Here is a 21,249-nt window from a genome sequence, read left to right as displayed (position 1 = left end):
AAAGATGTTAAAAAAAAAAAAAAAAAAAAAAACAAGGGGAGTGTTTCCTAAGGGTTTATTTGGAGTTAATTCTGTCACTGGAACAGAAACCTCAGGGTGGGTTGGAGATTCTGCTGTTCCTACATCTCCATGGCCTGAGAGGTGGGAGGTGGGGATGCTGGAGAAGGTGGTAGTGGAAACTGAGTCTTGAACACATCAGAAACCTGCTCTGGGAAGGCATGAGCTGAGCAGCCGCTGTCAGTGGTGGCAGGCAGGTTCAAAGAGTTAGGACCAGCTCTCTGGGACTTCTTAGTAGGTGGAGCTAAACACGAGAACTTAGTTAAGGAGAGAGCAGTCAGGTATTGGTGGAGAGTGGAACATGCATGGCGTGGATCTTGTTCCAGTTCTACCTTCTTAACTTGCGTTGGCAGCTCTTGTGTTTATATTCTTTGAGTTTATTTCCTATTTGATGTCTGAACTGAATAGCTGGGAGCAGGCCTGGCTGGGGGACTGCAATGTGGTGGGAGGCTAAGTTGGAGGCCTTAGCTTCTGTGCAGCCTCTCGCTGTCAGTAGATACAGGTGATAGGAAAGGGTTTAACATCGATGCCAAGTTCCCTCTTCATCAAAGGTCAAGTCCAGGCCCTGGCAGTTCTTGGTTCATGCTTCTCTCAGCAGGCAGCTCCAGAAAGAAAGCTGGGGGCTATGAGGGCCTAGGCTGGAATATCACTACTCCCAACACAGGACAGATACGCTACCTCAGCACCATTCTGTCACCTCTCTTTTCTTTTGAGAGAATACCTCTTCTCTGTTTCCCACTGAGTTTTTTTCCCCATCTACTTATCTTCCAAGCCAGGCAGCAAACTGGCACAGAGTTTGGAGGGACAACTGCAGCATCAGGAATATGATACTCCTGGTACCATGAGCTGCCATGTGTTACCAGCAGTTGTGGTTGATAAGGTCCCAGATGGAGCATGGAATTAGGCAGACAGAATCTGCTTGCTTCATCTGACCCTATGTCTCCTGAGGGGCTGTCCTCCTTCCCTGTCCTGGGTCTCTTCTGCATTTCTGGGATTTCTGCTTTTGTTTTGAACAGACAGGGCTCCTCTCTGTTCTCCTCTCTGCTCCTCCACTACTAGTTAGTAGTGTCTCTATCTTTGGCCTGACATAGGTTTCCCTTCTGCCTCTGCTTCCCTCAGTCCTCTGCCCATCCTGTCACTCACTCCTCCAGGGGAGGCTCCAGGGCTGAACCACATTTACTGACTGGCACTTGGCAGTAGGTCACTGGGTTCTCTTATCTCTTTCTTGTTCCCTTGCTTGTACTGTTGATCTCCCAGCCCTCCTTCTGCAGATGCATTCAGAGGATAATCAAATTCTCCTTTGGATTTGAAACGTTTATGGCACATGGGGGAATCTCGAAGTGTTCGTATTTTTATCAGATAGCTTGTTTTGGCTTAAGGACAATAGAGGAAGTGGAAGTAGCAATAGCTAATCTCTTAGGAGTCCCTAGACACACCAAGGCTAGGGAGCAGGGTTCTTGAGGAATATCAGCACTTCTCTTTTGAATGCTTAGGATGAACGAGTTTAGAAGTGTAGTAGTCACGAAGCCACTCTAAACACTTACCTACATCCCCAGCAGCCTCGTTTCATTTTAGTTATTTCTAACGGTGGTATGGGGTGGTTAAGAGCATGGAGTGTAGAGTTGCAGTGCTGGGACTTGAATCTTCCTTTTATCTCTAATGTGACCTGGGGCAAATCACTTTAACCTCTCTGTGCCTGTTTCCTCATCTGTAAAAACAGAGATGTTAATAAATAGGGTGATTATGTGATTCAAATGCAATAAAGAGAATATAAAGTTTGTGCACAACGCCAATGCATGTTCCCTATTATAATTACTATTATTGTTGATGCTGTCCTTGCTACTGGCCTTCTAAGGTTGTGGGATACTGCCTATCTAAATTTTACCCTTTGTGCTGAGACCCGGACAGCGTAGAACTCAGCAGGCTAAGGAGATTGCTAATGAGGTCCCCTAAGATGGTCCTCCAGGAGTCTGGTCTCTGTAGAGAGACAGGGTGAGAAAAGCTCTAGCGGGAAGAGAAACAAGAGCTCTCAGAGGAAATTGGCATGCCTTCCCTCACCTCCCCCAGAGTTGGGTGTGCTTAAAACGCCTCCTTTTTTAATACTTGGCAGAAGCAAAGCGCAGCCCAGAGAAAAGTAGAAAGGTGTTTAGTTAAGGAAGTTTGGTTTGGTTCTGCCCCTTCTTTCCGGGGTCATGGTCTCTGAAGCCTCTTTCCTTAATACTCCTAGTCTTTTACTTCATCTGGCTGTGTCAATACAAGTCTAAAAATCTCTTTGAGATCCTTTCCAAGCTATTCAACCAAACCCATTCTGCAGTGACCTTTTACTGGCAGATGAAAAGCAGATGGCCTCCACCTGTTTTGCTCAGCTGGTGGCATCAAACAGTGTGACGCTTCCTAAGAAGGGAGGTAGGGGCAGGGAGCCTTTCTTAGCAGGCTTTTCTGCCTTATTAGAATAGGTCAGTCCCTTTTCCCCACCCTATGTGACGGAGCAAGGGGTAGGCTTGGGGTGGAAGGATGGCATCCAGAGTGGAAAGTCTTTGCGTTGGTGGTACAGTGGTGAACATAGCTGCCTTCCAGAGTGGAAAGTCTTTCATTGCCACTCATATCGCATTGGTGGTATTCAAGTTGGAGAGGCCAGGGGGCAGGGGGCCCACAATGAGTGGGATCAGGAGCCTGTCCTCAGCTTGCTGGCTGCTCACAAACCTCACTTCTCACAGTGTTACCGGGACTTGGCTCTGGTGAGTCGTGACGGCATGAATATTGTCCTGAATAAAATCAACCAGATTCTTATGGAGAAGTACTTGAAGTTGCAGGATACCTGCCGTACTCAGGTAAGGCCAGAAAGAAAAGAGAGATCCAGCTCAGAGACTTAACAGAATGGATCCTCTCCTAAGGGGAAGGGAAGGAGGAATCGGGGGTAACATACCACTACCTTTGTACACCTAAATTCTAATGTGATTGGATTAGCCCCTTTCTCAAATTCACAGGACTTTCTCTTCATCTGTCTTTTCCTCTCTCCTTTAGTTGGTGTGGTTGGTACGGGAACTAGTGAAGAGTGGGGTTCTGGGAGCCGATGGTGTTTGCATGACATTCATGAAGCAGATTGCCGGTGAGTTGGATGGCAAGAACGTAAAGAAGAAAGGAGAGCAGCCCAGAGCGTAAATCCAGGCAATGGAGAATGATTAAGTACCTAAGGGACTTGATTCCTGGATTGCTTAGACTCTTTCCTTTTGACCCAGGCATCTTCTGGCCACGTATGTTGCAGAAAGAAATTGAAAAATTTCTGGGGGCCTTTTGAAGCAATAAGTCTTGCCTCCTTTTCCTTCCTGCCAAACTCGAGGCCTGGTATAAAATAGTTGACCTATTGTAACCAGTCCTCACTCTGGGGTTTCGTGGCATATTGGATCAGGAAGAATCTGGAAGGAATGGGGAGAGAAGTAAGGGCAAAATAATTGGTTCTCATCACACTGTACTTTCAGAAACCCGGGCATCTTCTCTGGCTCCATCTCAATGTTCTGAACACTTGGGGCCAGTTTGAGGGACGAACTGTGTCACAGAACAGACCCTGACATTTAGGTTTTGTTATCTTCTTGGCATCAGTGACATCTGTCTGAGCCACTGAACATCCAAGAGGCCTGCCCCTGCTACTTCTATTCCCAAAATTACATGTGTTTGTTTAAAAATGACCCTGCCTCTCTATCTCACCATTGCCCCTTGGTTCTTTGCTTCCTCTTCAGGATTTTGTACAACACTGATGCTCCTGTTGTGATGTGTATAAACCTTAATCTATGTGATGTGTGACTCTGTGAACATGGAATTTTTAAATTAGGACCTGGGGCAAGGCATAGCATTGTTGTGCTGGCTGTTTTTATCCACTCTGCTGGTACTTTCTTCCCTGTTTGGCTTCTCCCAAATAGGGAGTCCCCACTTCTCATCCTAAGACTTAGGTCTGGCATTACTGAATGTTTAATTCAGCCCCAGGAAGTTTCATAGCAAGCACTCAAGACTGTGATACCTGGAAGCAAGAAACCCTTGGCCTGTCATGAGCCTGACACAGGATTTGGGACATCCAGTGGCTGGACCGCAGCTCTTGCTAGCCACCTGCACTTCTCAGGCCCTGTCTGAAATACCATCCTTTCTTTCCAAGCATGGGCTTTTCATATCTCCTTCCCAGACATTCCCTTTCAGGGGTCAAAGTATTCCCATTCCAACCCCCTGTCTATGGAAAAGTAGCAGTTCTGGTTTCTGGAAAAATTCCAAACCTTCCCTTCCCTTCTCTCTGGAGTCAAAGGGGGAAACCTTAAAGTGTTGCAGAACAGAAGACAGTCTTTCCAGCACTCAGAACATCAGTGATGGGATAACAGTTAGGGATGGACCAGTAAGATGGTGAAGAAGTGTACTGGATTAGCTGAGTCACTAATCAGAGCCATTCTGATTCTCTGTTTTCTCCCCCTTTGATCAGGTGGGGATGTTACGGCAAAAAATATCTGGTTGGCAGAGAGTGTTCTGGATATCCTGATGGAGCAGAGGTAGAGTCTATCGTGAAGGGTGGGGCAAGAGCCAAATATGGCCTCAGTGGGTGTGAGTGTGGGGAATGGGGATGCAAGGGTTGTGTGAGGACTGTTAGTGGCCCAAGAACACCTTAGGTTAGAGGGGATGAGGTGGGGGAGGGAGAGACCAGTGTATTGGTGGCAAGTGAAGGAATTAATGCCATGGTATGGCCCAGGGATGAAGGAGTGGGAAAGAAGGTCTGCTAAAATCTCTCGGAGCCCAGGAAAAACTCGTTTCATCTGATAAGGGTTTATTTTTGATCCAGACCTCCATGGAATGTTTATCTTTTGGGGGGAGGTGGGGGAGAATGAGCTCAGCAGAGTAGGGCCAGCCAGCCACCCAGGCCTGGCAGGTACCCCTTTTCTCCCTTGCAAGACTATCCATCCTACCCGTGCCCCCCTTTTGTTGAAGTGGCACAGGCGGTGGTGGGAGTGAGGAGGCCACTGAGACCAGTGGTGCAGAGGGCATGAGGCTTTCCAGCTGATTCTTTCCCTTCCCCATCAAAGTAAAGGACCAGAAAATAGGAGGGCTGTTCCATATATGAACTTGTTTGGGGGTGAGGCCTACCTCTGAGTCCTGTGGCCTCAGTCTTCCTGTTGCTTGATTTCAGAGTCTATTCTGGGAGAGGACACCAGAGTAGTCACGTGATTGAGAGGGCTGATAGCCTCCATATTTCCGATGGTTTAGAAGAATGGACCTCCTCCCTTATTCACACTTGTGAAAGAGGTGGCTGTGTTCTGTGCTCTGCCGGAGCTTGAAAGCTGTGCCAGGTCTGCCGAGCAGTGCCACCTAGTGCCCTGGGCCTGGATGCGCAGCTGCAGGTGCGGCTGGCGGCACTTCTTCCGTCTTTGGTACCAGCACACAGCACATGAGATCCTAGTGGTTTCTTACCAGGTCTCTGCTTCTCTTAGGTCGCTGTACCTTCCTAACGCCCTGGGTCAGAGGGTTTCACTTTCATCTGTCTTTCTGTTCATTACCCCATCCCAGGATTCAGTTACATTCATCACTAGCAAATCTTCCTAAAAAGTGATTTTTCTCATTTTGTCCCTGGTGCCAGATACCTCCTGTTCCCATACCTTAAAGCAGAATTCCGCTCATTTGGGCAGTTAGAGTGCAGTCTTAGTGTACAGGTGTCAGATAACTGCCCTACCTTTTCTCCTGCCCTCCAAAAAACTCACATCCTTTGATGCAAGTGAGTCCCTAGAAGTTTAAAACTGTCCTCTTCCACACCTTCCCTGTCACTCCTTCCCAAGTGTTTCTAGGGCTATGGAATTAAAAGATAGCAGGTGTGGGAGGGAGACCCATCCCTGTGTCCTTGGCTGCTGCTTTCATTCTGTGAAAGGAAAAGGCCAGAGTCTCTTAATTAGGTGGCTTGAGCACTTTTCCGGAATCGGGATGTTGCCTGGTTGGATTAATTAAACTCCCTGTCTTCTTCCTCTGGTTCCCTGCCTTCCAGCAGGGGTGCCAAAGCCCTTAAAAACTACTTGCTTGGGGGAGACAGCTCCCCAGTTTTGGTGCTTTGAGCCAGCATTGGAGTCTTTGTAATCTCCCCACTGTGTCTTAACACCCCTTTTCAAGCAGCAGGGAACGCACAACTCTTTCATTTCCCCCTTTCCTCAGGGAACGTCTAAAACTCGCGAGAAAACAGGTTTGCTATCCAAAATCTCGTTCTTCTTTTCAGGTTATGATTTAAGGCAGGTGATTCATTGACTGGGAGTGTGGGATCAGTGGCTAGAGAGCAAGCCAGGGGAAGGTTTGTGACATGGTGGGCTGCTAATGACAAGCTGACACAGTGTGTTCTGAAATCTCCAGGGTCCTGAAAGGGTCTTGGTAATCCCCAGAGGTCCTTGGGCCACACTTTACGAACCACTGACTGAGGGACACTTCCAAACCTTTTTCTTTGTAGTCTGAGCCAGGCAGAAGCTCTGGCTTATCTCTGTCCCTTGTACCTCGACAGTGCTTGGCACACGATAGGCACTCAGTTAATGTTTGAGTGACGGAGTCAACAAACAAAATTATTTTATTGGAAGCTAAGTTCTTACGTGGTAGAGAGATTGCTTTTATTTAGCACTTAACCTTTATCGGGCACTTGGTAGAGTGGGAGGAAGTTGTCCCTACCTTAGCCAGTTAATAGTCCAAGATAGTTAACGACAGCAGGAGCGGCCAATTAAGGAACCAAAAACTTACTCCGAGTGCTAGTCATCAAACATCTGTGAGGCACTGGAGCCAAGTGTGGGGGTGAATTGGGAGGGTCTAGACGGAGTACAGGTGCCAGTGTCTTCCCTCCCTGCAGGGAATGGGTATTGAAGAGCAGCATCCTCATTGCCATGGCTGTTTACACATACCTCCGCCTCATCGTGGACCACCATGGGACCGCCCAGCTGCAGGCCCTGCGGCAGAAGGAGGTGGACTTCTGCATCTCACTGCTTCGGGAGCGGGTGAGGACAAAAACTGTGTGGGGAAGTGAAACCCAGGATGGGACACATCTTTCTGTTCTGTGTGGTGATCTGGGGTCAGAGGTGTTGTGTTGGAGAGATGGAGGTGGTTCAAGGCCGGTTGTTTTTTCATCAGTCTAAGACAGATGAGGATAGAAGGATGGAGAAATTAGTGTGGAGTAGCCCTGGTTCCTAGAGTGCTGCCGGTTACGCCGGCACCCGAGGGGTTTTCCTGGTCAGCTTCATGAACACTGTTGCACAGCACACCGCAGACAGAAGCTGCCTTGTGTTCCCACTGTTAGGTTGTCTTCCCCACCTACCCACCTGGGCAATTGCCAGGATCACGTGGAATTGAGAATCGTCCACTGTCAGATCTCCCAAGGGAGAGAGATGCTAGAGTTAAGCTGTCTGATGCAGTGGCCGCTAGCCACATGTGGCAATATAAATTAAAATGAATTGAAATTAGGGCCTTCCCTGGCGGTCCAGTGGCTAAGACTCTGTTCTCCCAATGCAGGGGGCGTAGTTCAATCCCTGGTCAGGGAACTAAGATCCCGCATGCCACACAGCATGGCCTAAAAAAAAAAAATTAATTGAAATTAGATAAAAATTTTAAATTCAGTTCCTTAGTTGAATTAGCCACATTTCAAGTGCTCATTAGCCATCTGTGGCTAATGGGTATCCTTTTGGACAGCACAGATAGAAATCATTTCCATTACCATAGAATGTTCTGTTGGACCAAGCAAGTTCTGGGGTAAGATGTCTGGGGTTCAGCTTGCCAGCCCTAGCCTTTTTGAGTCTTAGTATCCCTTGACCCGGAGTGAAACAATTCTCGGAGGACAGGGCAACGGATTAATGTGAAAACCAGCAGGGCTTCCGCAGTTTCCAGTAACCTCTCATCCTTGATATCAGTCCCCCACTTCAGCTGTCTTCCCCTGAACAGCTTGGAGCCAACCCTTGGTTCCAGAAAAAATCGTATAACCGCTTCGACCCTCTTTCCTCCCCTGCCTAGAACATGTTGTTCCTTCCTCCTTGCAACAGGTAAACAATCCATGTTTCTATTCTCTTTCCTGTTTCCTGCCATCCCCCCCATCTAGTTCATGGAATGTTTGATGATTGGCCGAGACCTCGTAAGACTACTTCAGAATGTTGCCAGGATACCAGAATTTGAACTGCTTTGGAAAGATATTATCCATAACCCTCAGGCCTTGAGTCCTCAGTTCACAGGTAAGCAAGGGTTGGGGCAGCCTGTTCTTGAGAGGTGGCGTCAAGAGGGCAGAGGTTGGTGGAAAGGAGAGCGTTGGCAGTCAGATTGAGGAAGCTTGGGACTGGGCAGTCTCTGCCAAGCACAGCTGGGTGTAGGAATGGCAGGGCACACAGACAGTTCAGGTGCTTCCCTCCCAGACAGCCCCTACTAGGCAGGCTCCAGCTGTCATTTAAGAGAAAGTGAGACAGAGAGCTGTGATCCTCCTCCTCCTCCTGTCGCGGCAGCTCTTTGGCTCAAGAGGGGAGCTGATGACCGGTTTCCAGCTTCACTGAGTCTGTCAGGGGTGTCAGAGGTCAGCTTGTGAGACTGAGTCAGCAGAGGGGCTGGAATTTGTCCTGTAAGCGAAGGCCTCTCCCCAGGAGCAGTCATGCCTCTGAATTCCAAGGATCCAGCTTGGCCAAAATCCTCTTCGGGGGAGGAAAAGAGTCTCTGTGTGCCTCTGCCAGCAAGGCCCTTTACATTTCCCTTGCCCTTCCCAGGGTCCTCATGGTCTAAACAGTGACTGTGCATCTTTGCCCACCCCGCGTCTAGCACGCACGTGTGTGCGCGTACATGTGCACACATAACATTAGTGCAGTAGTCAGGAAAGCAGAAGAAAGCCCTGGTTTTACCTTATGTTGTACTGCTCTTATATTGAACGTGTATTGAGTTGTTTTGAGTGCCTACTGTGTGCTAGGCTCATGTATGTTAACTCATTTAATCCTCAGGACACCCCTGTAAGATGGATATTTTACTTTCCATGTTTACAGGTAAAGAAAATGAGGTTCAAGGAGATTAAGTAATTTGCCCAAGGCCACACAGCTAGTAAGTGTCAGAGGCAGGATTTGGATCCAGGTCTGTCTGACTCCAGAGCTCGTGCTTATGCCACAACCCACATTGATCCCAGGACCCAGTGATGGGACGGTCAGGAGCAGGAAGAGAGGCTAGGGCTCCCCGTATTTTTCCCTAACTTTCCCACATGTTGCCACCTGGAGTGAAGTGAGTAGGGGGCTCTGGATGGCCAGTAGAAGAAAAGAATGAATATATCTTGGTCCTGGGGATGGTGGTTGGTTGGAGCAGATGATTCAGGTGCTGGTTAGAACCCCAACTTATACCTGTGCTCGACCTCTTGGTCATGTCTTAGAATTTCCCCATGAGCAAGACCACTGGCCATCAGTACCTGGCTCAGGTTGCCCACCTGCTTTCTATTCCTTCTGGTCCTCAGCCTTCTCTTTTCTCTTCCCTTGCACCCTTGGTTCAGGTATCCTACAGCTTCTTCAGTCAAGAACATCTCGAAAATTCCTAGCATGTCGTTTAACCCCAGACATGGAGACTAAGCTCCTCTTCATGACATCCCGGGTAAGCTAACCTACTGCAGCAGGAAGAGAAGCTGCAGGTGCTGGCCTAGGCTTCTTCCTTCAGCCTGTAGATGTCTTACGCTTGGTTACTGCCGGGTAGAGGGATGGTCAAGTGTGTGATTGGGCATGGAGCTAAGAACTGGGGATACAGTGTTGAGCAAGGCTTACAATTCCGGTTCTTGTGAAGCTTTCAGTCTACCTAAAGCAGTCATTAAACCAATACTTGTATACAAATAATGTAATTTACAAGTGTGAAATGTGCTATGAAAGGGTAGAGTGAGAGCGCTCCTTCTGGGAAATTAAACTCACGGTTCCTCTGGGTGAACCATGACCTCAGGAAGAGAGCTACGGCCTTTTGGTTTCCAAACATGGCTGAATTATGGCAGCATTGCTTGAGGAGCATGTTAAAAATACATCTTCCTGGGCTTCCCTGGTGGCGCAGTGGTTGAGAGTCCGCCTGCCGATGCAAGGGACGCGGGTTCGTGCCCCGGTCCGGGAAGATCCCACATGCCACGGAGCGGCTGGGCCCGTGAGCCATGGCCGCTGAGCCTGCGCGTCCGGAGCCTGTGCTCCGCAACGGGAGAGGCCACAGCATTGAGAGGCCCGTGTACTGCAAAAAAAAAAAAAAATACACCTTCCTGGGTCTTACTCTCCCAGAGAATCTACTTGTGGAATCTGTATTTGTAACAGACTTTCCAGGCAGCAATCCCTCTGCAGCCAGTCTGGTGTTAGGGAACCACTGCTCTAGCCAACTTACGGTTTCCCAAGTCATACAGGAGAACTGTATAGATCTGGGCTGTTGCATATGGTAGCCACTAGCCACATGTTGCAATTTAAATTAGTTAAATATAATTTAAAGTTCAATACCTCAGTTGGAGTAGCTACATTTTAAGTGCTCAGTAGCCACCATCTAGAAAGTTGTATTGCGGAAAGTTCTATTGGACGGTGTTGGTTTAGTGTTTTTTTGCTTTTTTAACCTTTCTGCTCTCTGTTTTGGTTGAATTGGGAATAGAAGAGGAAATCTAGATCTTTCCCCTTAGGGTTGCTATTTGTATCCACTTAGAGTCTGTTTAGGGGAAGGACTTGATGCAAGGTTTGGAGAGTCTGTATGCTTTGGATAATGATCCTGTTAGGTCATTCAGCCTCAGGAAGCTTTCAGTCAGTGCTGCGGAGACAACATTTTTTTTTTTAAATCAAGGAAGATTTAAATCAGGATGTCTTCCCAAAGGCAGGGAGACTTGAGAGACAATACGAATTAATGAATAAGTTGTGGGAAGAAATTGAGGTCTAGGTCAAGCCTAGAGTTGAATGGTGCTCATTTCCCTCCGTCCAGAGACCCCACCCTCCCTTCCCAGTTTTCTTTCTAACGTCCTCTTCCCCCAGGTGCGGTTTGGTCAACAAAAGCGATACCAGGATTGGTTCCAGCGCCAGTATCTGTCAACCCCAGACAGTCAGTCTCTGCGCTGTGACCTCATTCGCTACATCTGTGGGGTTGTCCACCCTTCTAATGAAGTGCTGAGTTCAGATATCTTGCCCCGGTGGGCCATCATTGGCTGGCTTCTGACAACATGCACGGTGAGGGACTGGGCATGGGGTGGAGGCTGTTGGGTGGTGAAGGGCCCCTCTTTCCCTTGTGTCTCACACTTCCATGCTTCTTCCTGACCCTCTGGGCCACCCGACCGCTAAGGACCCTTCTTTCACTCTCTTCTTCCTGAGTGTCTCAGCCTTTGCCCCGCCTCCCTTAGTGTCTCTAGAAGTTTACTTACACTTTTTATTTCCCATGTGGGTTTAGGGTTGAACAGGTTCATCTGTACCTTTACTGCCAATCTCCAAGCCTGGGTTTCTGAGGCATCCCTGTCTTTCCTATCAGCTTCCAGAAACCACATGTGATTATTCCTCTGAATTGTTCCTGACTCAGATTCAGGTCTTGTGTTCCTTAGACCCTCACTTCCATGCCTTTTGGCATCAGCTCTGGATACTTCCCTTCTCCAAACATAGTGAATCCGCAGTGGAGCCATTTCCTTCCCAGCGTTTCCTCCCTGTGCCCGGGGTGGGAAACTTGTTCTCTGGCATCTAGCTGCCCTCTGACCTCTTCTGACAGAGTTCCCCCTCCCCCATCTGACTGGGTCCTTGGAATGTGCTGATTCAGATATAACAACAAGCTATGCCTAAGGGTCTTTCCTTCAGGAATGTGCCTGGGGAGCTCAGCACAGGCAGCTGCTGGGCTAGTCTGAGTGTCTCAGCTCAGGGGTGATCAGGGGACCGCCCCACTAGGCCCAGCTGTTCTCCCTGTGGGATCAAGGATGTGTTCTACTGAATGCGTGAGAACCCAGGCCGTTGGTTGGTGAGACCACAGGGTACTCACACTCATATACAGATTTGGGTGCCTTCAACCCTGCGGGGTGTTCTACCCTGTCTCACTAGAAACTGAATTTCATGGCTGGAGCAGTCACGTGGGCCCTGGAATCTGCCTTGGGCTTCTGAAGGAAAGGGAGCTGGTTGATGAAACTAGCCCTCTTTTTTCTTCTTTTTTTTCCAGTCAAACGTCGCTGCCTCTAATGCCAAGCTGGCTTTGTTTTACGACTGGCTGTTCTTTAGCCCAGACAAGGATAGCATTATGAACATAGGTATGTGACCGAGACCAGGCAGCAGCACTCCCCATCCCCCAAGCCCTGCTGCCTTGTCTCAGTGATAGTGGCCATAAATCTGAGGGCAGCGTGGTGTGGAGGCAGCTTATCTGGGAGCAGTTCCGTTGTTCCTCATCACTGCTCCCTTGACCTAAAAGGAAAATTGCTTTGATGAGGCTAAGCGATCATTCCACCCCCTTCGCCCCATAGCCTTAGGCTTGGGCTTGAGTGGGGAGGGCCCAGGCAGAGGAAAAGGCTGTGCTAGCTCCTGCTTCTCTTCTCCTACTACCTCCCTCCTCCAAGCTGAATGCTGGGGACAAGAAGGGAGACGAGGGCTATGAGCTGTTTTGGGGGTTGTCTGCTTTTGGGTCTGCTCAGCAGGACGAGGGGGGCGGGGATAGACATAGCTTTCTCTGGAGCCATTCATACATATTGATACCTCATTGTATGGAGCTGGAAATAGACTGTCTGATGTGGGGGGGCCCTTTAATCCCACATTCTCCAGAGCCAGCCATCCTGGTCATGCATCACTCTATGAAGCCCCACCCCGCCATCACCGCCACACTCCTGGACTTCATGTGCCGCGTAAGTGCCACAGCCCTCGTTCTCTCCCCATGCTGCCTGGGCAGAGTTAAGTGTGTGTCCCTTCTAACCTTGTAGGTCAGTGCATAGGTCTTCCCAGTGCCCCTTGACTGTGGGAGCAGAAGTGGGTCATGGCCATGGGTCCTATCTCCCAAGTTAGTGAATGCTTCTTTTCCTCATTCCCACTGTCTCCAGTTGAATCTTTCCATGACTCCACTGGGTTTCTCAGCTTCAAGGATGATGACTCAAGGTAAAATCTGGTCTCCTTGAGGAGCAGCCAGGTTGAGTAGGAGTTTCCCATTTTAGCAGCACAGGACAATCAGGAACATTCCAGTCCTTTCTGCAGCCATACTTCCCAGTGTCTCCTGATTAAAACCAAAGCAGCTTTTTAGATCTAGTTCAGCAGAACACTCTGGATGGAAGGTCCTGTGCTCATTCGCTCCTCCTCTTCTTCCCTTTCAGATCATTCCCAACTTCTATCCACCATTGGAGGGCCATGTGCGGCAGGGTGTCTTTTCCTCCCTCAATCACATTGTGGAGAAACGGGTCCTGGCGTAAGGACTTTATGTGTCTGTGGGGCAGGGAAATGGGTTGTTTTCTCATTTTTCACTAGGTCGGGCACATCCAGATACTGCTGTACCACTGCTGACCCTTTCCCTCAAGAGGTATAAAAAGTACTGGCTCCACCGCAGACTGCTAGGCATATGTCCTCTTGACTCTTAGAGGAATTTCTCTCTTGCAGAGGGCACCAAATGCCTTCCCTGTGCCCTGGTGACCCTTCCCAAGGATCTGAGTATGGCCCAATTGTTCCAGTTGGGCTTAAACCTATTTGCTTAACTCCATGTTGCGTTAGAAGTGAGGAGCTCTGATATTGACCTTCATTCATGTTCCCCATTAGGCATTTGGCTCCCCTATTTGACAACCCTAAATTGGATAAGGAGCTGCGGGCCATGCTGAGGGAGAAGTTTCCTGAGTTCTGCAGTTCTCCCAGCCCACCTGTGGAAGGTACAGACCCATCCATTCCATCACCTGTTTCAAAAGAGGGATGGAGACATCCAGGGTGCTCAGACTAGAACCCTTGCTTAGGATGTCATCCCTGTGTAGTGCTCTACCCTGTGACACTGTCCCATTCAATTTTTCTTTCCCTAGTTTTTTCTTTTATTCATTTTTGTGTCATCTTCCTTGGTTCTCCCTCTCCATCTAATCTTATCTGCTTTTCACTAAGCTCTCTTGTTCTCTTAACTCCAATTTTTTTCTCTTACTAACCTCTCCTCAGTAGGTCGAAGGCCTTCATGGAATGTGCGTTTATCTCACTTAAGCTTTGCCCATCTCTTCTCTCTTCCCAGCCCCAGATCCTGGCCTCTGATGAGAGACTGTCATATTGGGTCTCAAATCTTGCTTCCAGTTCCAGACACACACACACACAAACACAAACACACATCCCCTTCCTTTTTTGTTCTGGGGTAAGGGCTTAAGCCAAGCAGAGCTTCCCAACTTAGTTTTAAATTAAAGAGCACTTGGGACTGTACCTGGTCTTATCTACTTGCTGATCCTCAGCGAGCATAGAGGAGGCAGGTTCTGCGCTGCTCTCATTCCTAGCAAAATCCCCACCAAAAGCCCTGGAGGGTTAAGGACAAGACACCTGTCCTTCCAGAATTCATATTCCATTTAGGTCATGAACTCCTTTTCCTCCCACTTGTCCTTTAGTCTCCCTTTCCCAGGAGCATGGGACAGAGGAGGCCATCAAATAATGCCTTGTCTTTCTTTACTCCCAAGTCAAAATTGAGGAGCCAGTTTCCATGGAGATGGACAACCACATGTCAGACAAGGATGAGAGTTGCTATGACAACGCAGAGGCAGCCTTTAGTGACGATGAGGAGGATCTCAACAGCAAAGGTGAGGCTGGCAGCAGAGGTAGTTCAGCCTTGTGTCAATCCCGAGAGGACTGGTTGGCAGGAGCAGCCTCTCTGCAGTCTCTCTGTCATCTTTGCCTCTCTGAGTTAGTTTTGTTAACAGGATTCCTGGATGAGACTCCAAGGTGCAGAACCCTGCACTTGGCACTGAAGCAGGAGGGTAAAAAGGAGAAGTGGTCCCTGCCCTCTCTTGCCTCCTGAGGCTAGAACACGCACACGCTCAGGGAAGTGCTTCAGGCACTCACAGCTCTGAGTGAACGGTGCACACGAGGCGCATGTCAGGAGGGCCAAACTGTTCAGGGGGCTGTCTCTGCTTCTCGTGTCTGGGCCAAGTGAATTCTTTCCTAAATCACTCTCTTCAGGAAAGAAGAGAGAGTTTCGCTTCCACCCAATCAAGGAGACAGTGGTGGAAGAGCCAGTCGATATCACCCCTTACCTTGACCAGCTGGATGAGTCCCTGAGGGACAAAGTGCTCCAGCTTCAGAAGGGGAGGTGGGTGCTGGCCCTGCTCTCAAACTCCGGAGGTCCAGCCCTGGGCTTCTACCTGGAGCTTAGTGGGGTGGCAGAGTGGTGGGTTTGGAGGGGACGTGGTAGGGGTGTGTGGAGACGTGGTTGAAGCTGCATGGGAGATGCCTTCTGCAGTTTTGGTTGGAGGGTGTGGGCTGGGAGGGGGCAGCCATGTTCCCCAGCATCCCAGGCTCTCACTCCAAGGTTCTGAGTAGAAGAGCCTCTGAGATCCGAAGCGCAGGACTATGGGGATTTCCCGTGTCTTTGGCCTCTGCCCAGAGAGCAGCAGATTCTGCCCTGAGGCCTCCTCAGCCACAGCCCTGATTCCCACAGAGCTCCTTTGTTTTCTCTGTGCACGGGAGTGTGCTTGAGCACGCCGTTCTGGGTGTGTGTCCTGCCCTCTGCTATCATTTACGTCCCTGAGATTTCCTCTCCCTTCTGCACTGCAGTGATACAGAGGCCCAGTGTGAGGTCATGCAGGAAATCGTGGACCAGGTCCTGGAGGTGAGGAGGAACCCACCCCCTAAGGGAGGAAGCAGCCCAGCCTGCCCAGCTTAAAGCCCCACAGGCATCTGACTGCCTCCTTCCCCTACTCTAGATGGGTCCCCCTCTGATGGGGGAGGGGCCGGCTGATCCTGGAGGGAGAAGCCGATGAGTTCAGAGGCTCTGGGTAGTGGGAGCAGTGAGGCTTGGGCCTGGGTGGTGATAGTCCCTCCTTGTCTTACCACCCAGGAAGACTTTGACTCGGAGCAGCTGTCTGTCCTCGCTTCCTGCCTACAGGAGCTCTTCAAGGGCCACTTTCGAGGGGAGGTGCTGCCCGAGGAGATCACTGAGGAGTAAGGCTCATCTTTCCTGACTACTCGCCCACCCCACCCCCACCCCTCGGCCTCAGGGAGCTAGAAGGATGACCCAAGTCCTAGAGGCACCTTGCTGAGGACTCGGGAAAAATCATCTCTTCACTTGTTTTTATTCTCACACATACTGATTCATTTAAACGAGGGTTTATTTTTTGCCTGCCGAACAGCGAGCGTACTGGGGCAGGGCACTAGCACCCCTCCTGTGCGTCCTGCCCCTGCTGCTGCACCCAGCAGCCCCAGCCTTTGCTGCTTCAGGTGGGATTGGACCCTTGCCTGGACCGCCCTGAAGGGCAAGACTCTCACTTGCAATGACAACAACTAGATTTTGGCTCATTGTTAGGAACCTGATTTCTCTGTAAGCAAGCCTCCGGGGCAGTGGGAAGTTTAACGTTGGTTAGGAAAGGAGCAGGCTGGCATCTAGCCTCAAGCTGGTTCTCCATAATATCTGCCTGCAAGCCACCCTTCCACCCCTCACATGGACTCTCATATATCACCCTCCTCTTGTAGGTCCCTGGAGGAATCTGTGGGGAAGCCTCTCTACCTAATATTTAGGTAAGCCTCTCTACCTCATGTTTAGGTCCAGCTGTAGGAGATGCTGCTCTGCCATCCATCCTCCCTATCAGCACACTTATGCTTCTGTCCTGGGGTAATGGGGCTCCCTCTCCAGGAGGAGGGGTATGCAGTGGGCACAGACAGCCATGCCCCCTGAAGTGCCATAGGAGAGTCTCCCCTAGGTAAAGCTGTCCTCTGTACTCCCATCTCCCACTCCAGGAACCTATGCCAGATGCAGGAAGACAACAGCAGCTTCTCTCTGCTTCTGGACCTTCTCTCTGAGCTGTATCAGAAGCAGCCCAAGATTGGCTACCACCTGCTTTACTACCTAAGGGCCAGGTGGGTGTGGTCCCCACGTTTAAGAAGGTGCCGGGAAGCATCCTGGAGAGCCTCTGTCCTACCATACCTGATTCCCCGTCCCCCTTTGCTGTCATCACCAGGGCCTTCTGTGTGTGTGTGTTAATAACAGCTTTAACATGTATAATTCAGTGGTTTTTAGTATATTGACGAAGATGCACAACTGTTACTACTGTCTAATTTAGAACGTTGTCATCACCGCAAGAAGAAACCCCACACCCATTAGCAGTCACTTTCCCATTCTCCCTTTCACCCAGCCCATGCAACACTGATCTGCTTTTCTGTTTCTGTAGATTTACTTATTCTGGATAGTTCATATAAATGGAATCATACAGTGTTTGATTTTTCATGACTGGCTTTTTTCACTTAGCCTAACGTTTTCAAGGTTTATCCCTGTTGGTAGTGTGTATCCGTACTTCATTCCTTCTTATGGCTAAACAATGCACTGTATGGATATACCACAATTTATTTACCCATTCACTTGTTGACGGACATTTGGGTTGTTGCCACTTTTTTGTCTCTTGTGAACAGAGCTGCTGTGAACATTCATGTACAACTTTTTGCATGGACAGATGTCTTCAATTTTCCTGAGTATATAGAATTTTTGAGTCCAATGGTAACTGTTTTTAAATTTGTGAGAAACTGCCAAACTGTTTTGCAAAGTGATGCGACCATTTTATGTTCCCACCAGCAGAGTGTGAGCGTTCTAATTTCTCCACATGCACCCCAACACTTGTTGGCTTTTGACTATAGCCAGCCTAATGGGTATGAAGTGGTATCTCATCGTTTTGATTTGCATTTCCCTGATGGCTAATGATGTTGAGTATCTTTTCATGTGCTTATTGGCCATTTGCATATTTTCTTTGGAAAAATTTCTGTTCAAATCTCTATTTTTTAATTGGGTATTTGTCTTTTTCTTGTGGATTTTTAAGAGTTCTTCAAATATTCTGGATACATGTCCCTTATCAGATGTATGGTTCGCAAATATTTTCTCCCATTCCGTGGGTTGTCTGTTCAGTTTCTTGATGGTATCCTTTGAAACAGAAAAGTTTTAAATGTTGATCAAGTCCACTTTATTTTTTCTTTTGTCACTTGTGCTTTACTCCTATGTGTTTTTCTAAGAGTTGTGTAGTTTCAGTTCTTACATTTAGGCCTGTGACCCATTTTGAGTTAAGTTTTTTGTATATCGTGTGAGGTAGGAGCCTCGGGGTCTCTATGTGTTATTGCCCTGATTGCTCACAGCCCAAAGAGCAGGAGAGAAAGCTTTCTCTAACCTGACCTGAGCCCTCTCTCTCTCTTGTTCTTTACTGTCACCAGATAGTAGCTTCTTCACTAATTGTGGTCTGAGCCCTGTCTGGAACACTGGGGAAAGATGGAGAGAAAGAAGAGTGTCTCCTAATTCCCAGAAGTCACCAAGTCCTTGGAGGGAAGGCAGTGGGGGGGCCATGAGAGAGATTAGCCCAGGGCATCTTGGGCAGCAAAGGGATTCTAGAGTGAGGGTCTACTTAGGAGATGTTTGAGACTGTGGGCTGGGGTCAGGCTGCTGGTTGAGGCCCAACTGGTCTTGCAGCAAAGCCGCCGCAGGGAAGATGAACCTGTACGAGTCATTTGCCCAGGCCACCCAGCTGGGCGACCTGCACACCTGCTTAATGATGGACATGAAGGCCTGCCAGGAGGACGACGTGCGACTGCTGTGCCACCTCACACCCTCCATCTACACAGAGGTCAGCACCTCTATCTGTATCCACGGGGATGGGGCAGCAGTGCCGGCGGGCTCACGGGAGACTGCATTATCTCATGGCACACAACCCTGACCCTCCTCTCCCCATCCCTGCTGGCCTCGGTAGGCCCTTTCCTCCCACACCACAGCCGTCCCCTCCTTCTACCTCTCTTTATCAACTTGAAAAATCTCTAAAACCCCCAGAATTCTTGTTGTGTGAGTTGGGGTCTGGGCCTATACACTTGTCTCCTGTGCTTTGGCCCCATCCTCTGGACCCAGGACAGGGCCCCCGACCAGATCCGTGTTCACGTATCCAAAGCCCTCTTGCCGTCTGATGGCTCACCCTCCGATCTCTCTAATGGTTCTCAAAGACCGGGGCCTCTGTAGTGGAGACTCACCTTTCATTTCCCTGGTTCACTAAGAGTCTCCTCTAGGAAGTGGGACATAGGAGGAGGATCAGCTCTTCCTCCTCTTGATGAAAGTTACCAGGAACAGGGAAATCAGGGCATAACAGGAGGAAGAGTGATGTCAGCCAAAAACTGGAGGGAGGAGGGATGCAGATGCCCAGCTCCCTCCCTGGTGAACTGGCCTCTCCAGAAGGGACCCTGCCTACCCCATACCCTGCACACTCCCCAAATATATACACTCTCTACACCTTCTCGTCTTTGGCAAGAGTTAGTATAGACTGGATTTCTTTGCTGCCAGAGATGCAAATGCTAATTCTGTCACCACTCCACAGAGAGCTAACTAACCACCATGTCCAGTCCCTTTCAGCTCTAGCTTTGTCTCTAGATGGCTCCTCATTCCTTTCCTTACACATGCATGTGCACACACACACACACACACACACACACTGTGTGCACACACAGATTTAAAAACTTGGGTTCTTTAAGGATTAAATTCCCAGCTTCATAACTCTTGGATCTTTGTTTAGGGATTTATATTAGGACCCCATGTCTGGCTAGCCCAGCATCCCCTGAGCACGTGGTAGGGAGAGGCGATGAATTATGAGGTGAAAGCTGAGGCGTGCATTTTGGACTTAGGCCCTACTTTCCCTCTTTTTCCTCCAGTTTCCAGATGAGACCTTGCGGAGTGGGGAGCTGCTGAACATGATTGTGGCCGTTATTGACTCAGCACAGGTGAACATAGAGCTGTCATCCCGAGAGGCCTGGGGAAACGGGCTTCTGCCTCCCCCTCGGCCTGCAGACAGGGAGCCTGTGTTCTCAGGCACCCTGCTCCTGGCTGCAGCTCTGTGCACCTTAGGCCCTGGGGGCTGGGAAGGAAAGCGGAGCCCCTGGGAGGCGAGCTGGGGCCATGCCAGTCCTGCTTGGAGTTCCCCTTATTGTCCACATTTTGGGGGCACTCCCGTTCTTCCGGGAAGCCGAGGGGATTGCGTTTTTAAGCTCTCAGTCTGTCTTCCCCTTGGCTCAGAATGAAAATGGTCAGACCATCTCTATTTGACCTTTCTATCATGCATAGGTCCCTACGAGGCTGTAGCTTGGCCTGTGTCCCTTCTCAGGCCTCAACTGGGGTCCCGTTTCTGCTCCTTCTCTCCGCTCATTTGCCCCATTCATAGATGGGGAAGCGTAGCACTCAAGAGCCCTTCCTCCTTTGCTTTTTCCCTACCCACACCTGTAATCCCGCCCCCCATGGCCCTTCCCTCAGCACAGGCTGGGATGGCTCAGAGGCCCAGACTACATCCAAGTAGAGAAGCTGCCTGTTCTCCCTCCGCCATCAGGACACAAGGGGTAGTTTTTCTTAACTATTTTTGCTCCGAATAGGCCTGTGTTTACCACTGAAGCCAGTTGCTCCTTTGCCAGTCCCCTTCATCCTTCAAAGCCCCTGGCATCCGTCATGTGCCATTTCCTCCCCATTCCTTTAAGACTAGGTTTTCACTTCCTCTGTTTTTTTCCCTGAATGAGCCCTCCTGCTTCTGCTTCCATACTAGCTTCCTGGCCTCTTTTAGAACCAAATGGGTTCTGCCTTCTTCCTCTTCTCCCCCTTAGCTCCAGGAGCTGGTCTGCCATGTGATGATGGGGAACCTGGTCATGTTTCGAAAAGACTCGGTCCTCAATATACTCAGTAAGTGAGCAAAGCCCTGAGGTGCCCAGGGAGAAGAGAGAGGGGTGGCAGCCCTGTGTATTTTCTAGTAACAGGAAAGCTGGTTCCGGGGCTGAGAATGAGATAGAATGTCATTCCACCCTGCCGTGTGGCCTCAGGCAATGTCTGTCTGGATCTGTTTTTTGCTCTGTGAAAGTCCCTTGGTCCTCCAGCCTCAAGGCTGATGGGACTACAGAAGCTGTATGAAGGCTTTGGAACTATGCTTTGTGTGAAAGGGAAAGTTCCTGTAGTCTTAGGATCACTGTCTCCACCCCTATACCACCCCTGCCTGGGTGTTGATAGTCAGTGGATTAGCCCTGTGTGTGTGTGTGTGTGTGTGTGTGTGTGTGTGTGTGTGTGTGTGTGTGTGTGTGTGTGTGTGTGTGTGTG

General features: G+C 49.5%; 1 protein-coding gene across 1 annotated transcript in view; it reads left to right on the top strand.

Annotated features, from left to right (window-relative positions):
• The window catches only part of INTS3 (integrator complex subunit 3), a 39,295-nt gene that overhangs the window by 14,082 nt on the left and 3,964 nt on the right, over positions 1–21,249 (top strand). The window contains exons 4-23 of the mRNA XM_029228029.1: positions 2,775–2,888; positions 3,082–3,166; positions 4,520–4,586; positions 6,902–7,046; positions 8,138–8,267; positions 9,548–9,645; positions 11,028–11,219; positions 12,184–12,271; positions 12,777–12,856; positions 13,316–13,407; positions 13,752–13,858; positions 14,630–14,749; positions 15,129–15,258; positions 15,723–15,777; positions 16,006–16,109; positions 16,638–16,682; positions 16,902–17,021; positions 18,610–18,763; positions 19,830–19,898; positions 20,766–20,841. Of these exons, the coding sequence (XP_029083862.1) occupies positions 2,775–2,888; positions 3,082–3,166; positions 4,520–4,586; positions 6,902–7,046; positions 8,138–8,267; positions 9,548–9,645; positions 11,028–11,219; positions 12,184–12,271; positions 12,777–12,856; positions 13,316–13,407; positions 13,752–13,858; positions 14,630–14,749; positions 15,129–15,258; positions 15,723–15,777; positions 16,006–16,109; positions 16,638–16,682; positions 16,902–17,021; positions 18,610–18,763; positions 19,830–19,898; positions 20,766–20,841 (2,071 nt within the window). The remainder of the gene's footprint in view (positions 1–2,774; positions 2,889–3,081; positions 3,167–4,519; positions 4,587–6,901; positions 7,047–8,137; positions 8,268–9,547; positions 9,646–11,027; positions 11,220–12,183; positions 12,272–12,776; positions 12,857–13,315; positions 13,408–13,751; positions 13,859–14,629; positions 14,750–15,128; positions 15,259–15,722; positions 15,778–16,005; positions 16,110–16,637; positions 16,683–16,901; positions 17,022–18,609; positions 18,764–19,829; positions 19,899–20,765; positions 20,842–21,249) is intronic.

Source organism: Monodon monoceros, unplaced genomic scaffold, assembly GCF_005190385.1.
Source record: "Monodon monoceros isolate NGI ecotype Baffin Bay Population unplaced genomic scaffold, NGI_Narwhal_1 Super_Scaffold_18, whole genome shotgun sequence".
Taxonomy (NCBI): Eukaryota; Metazoa; Chordata; class Mammalia; order Artiodactyla; family Monodontidae; genus Monodon; species Monodon monoceros.
Note: the sequence above shows the minus strand (reverse complement) of the source record. Positions and strands in the feature narration are given on the sequence as shown.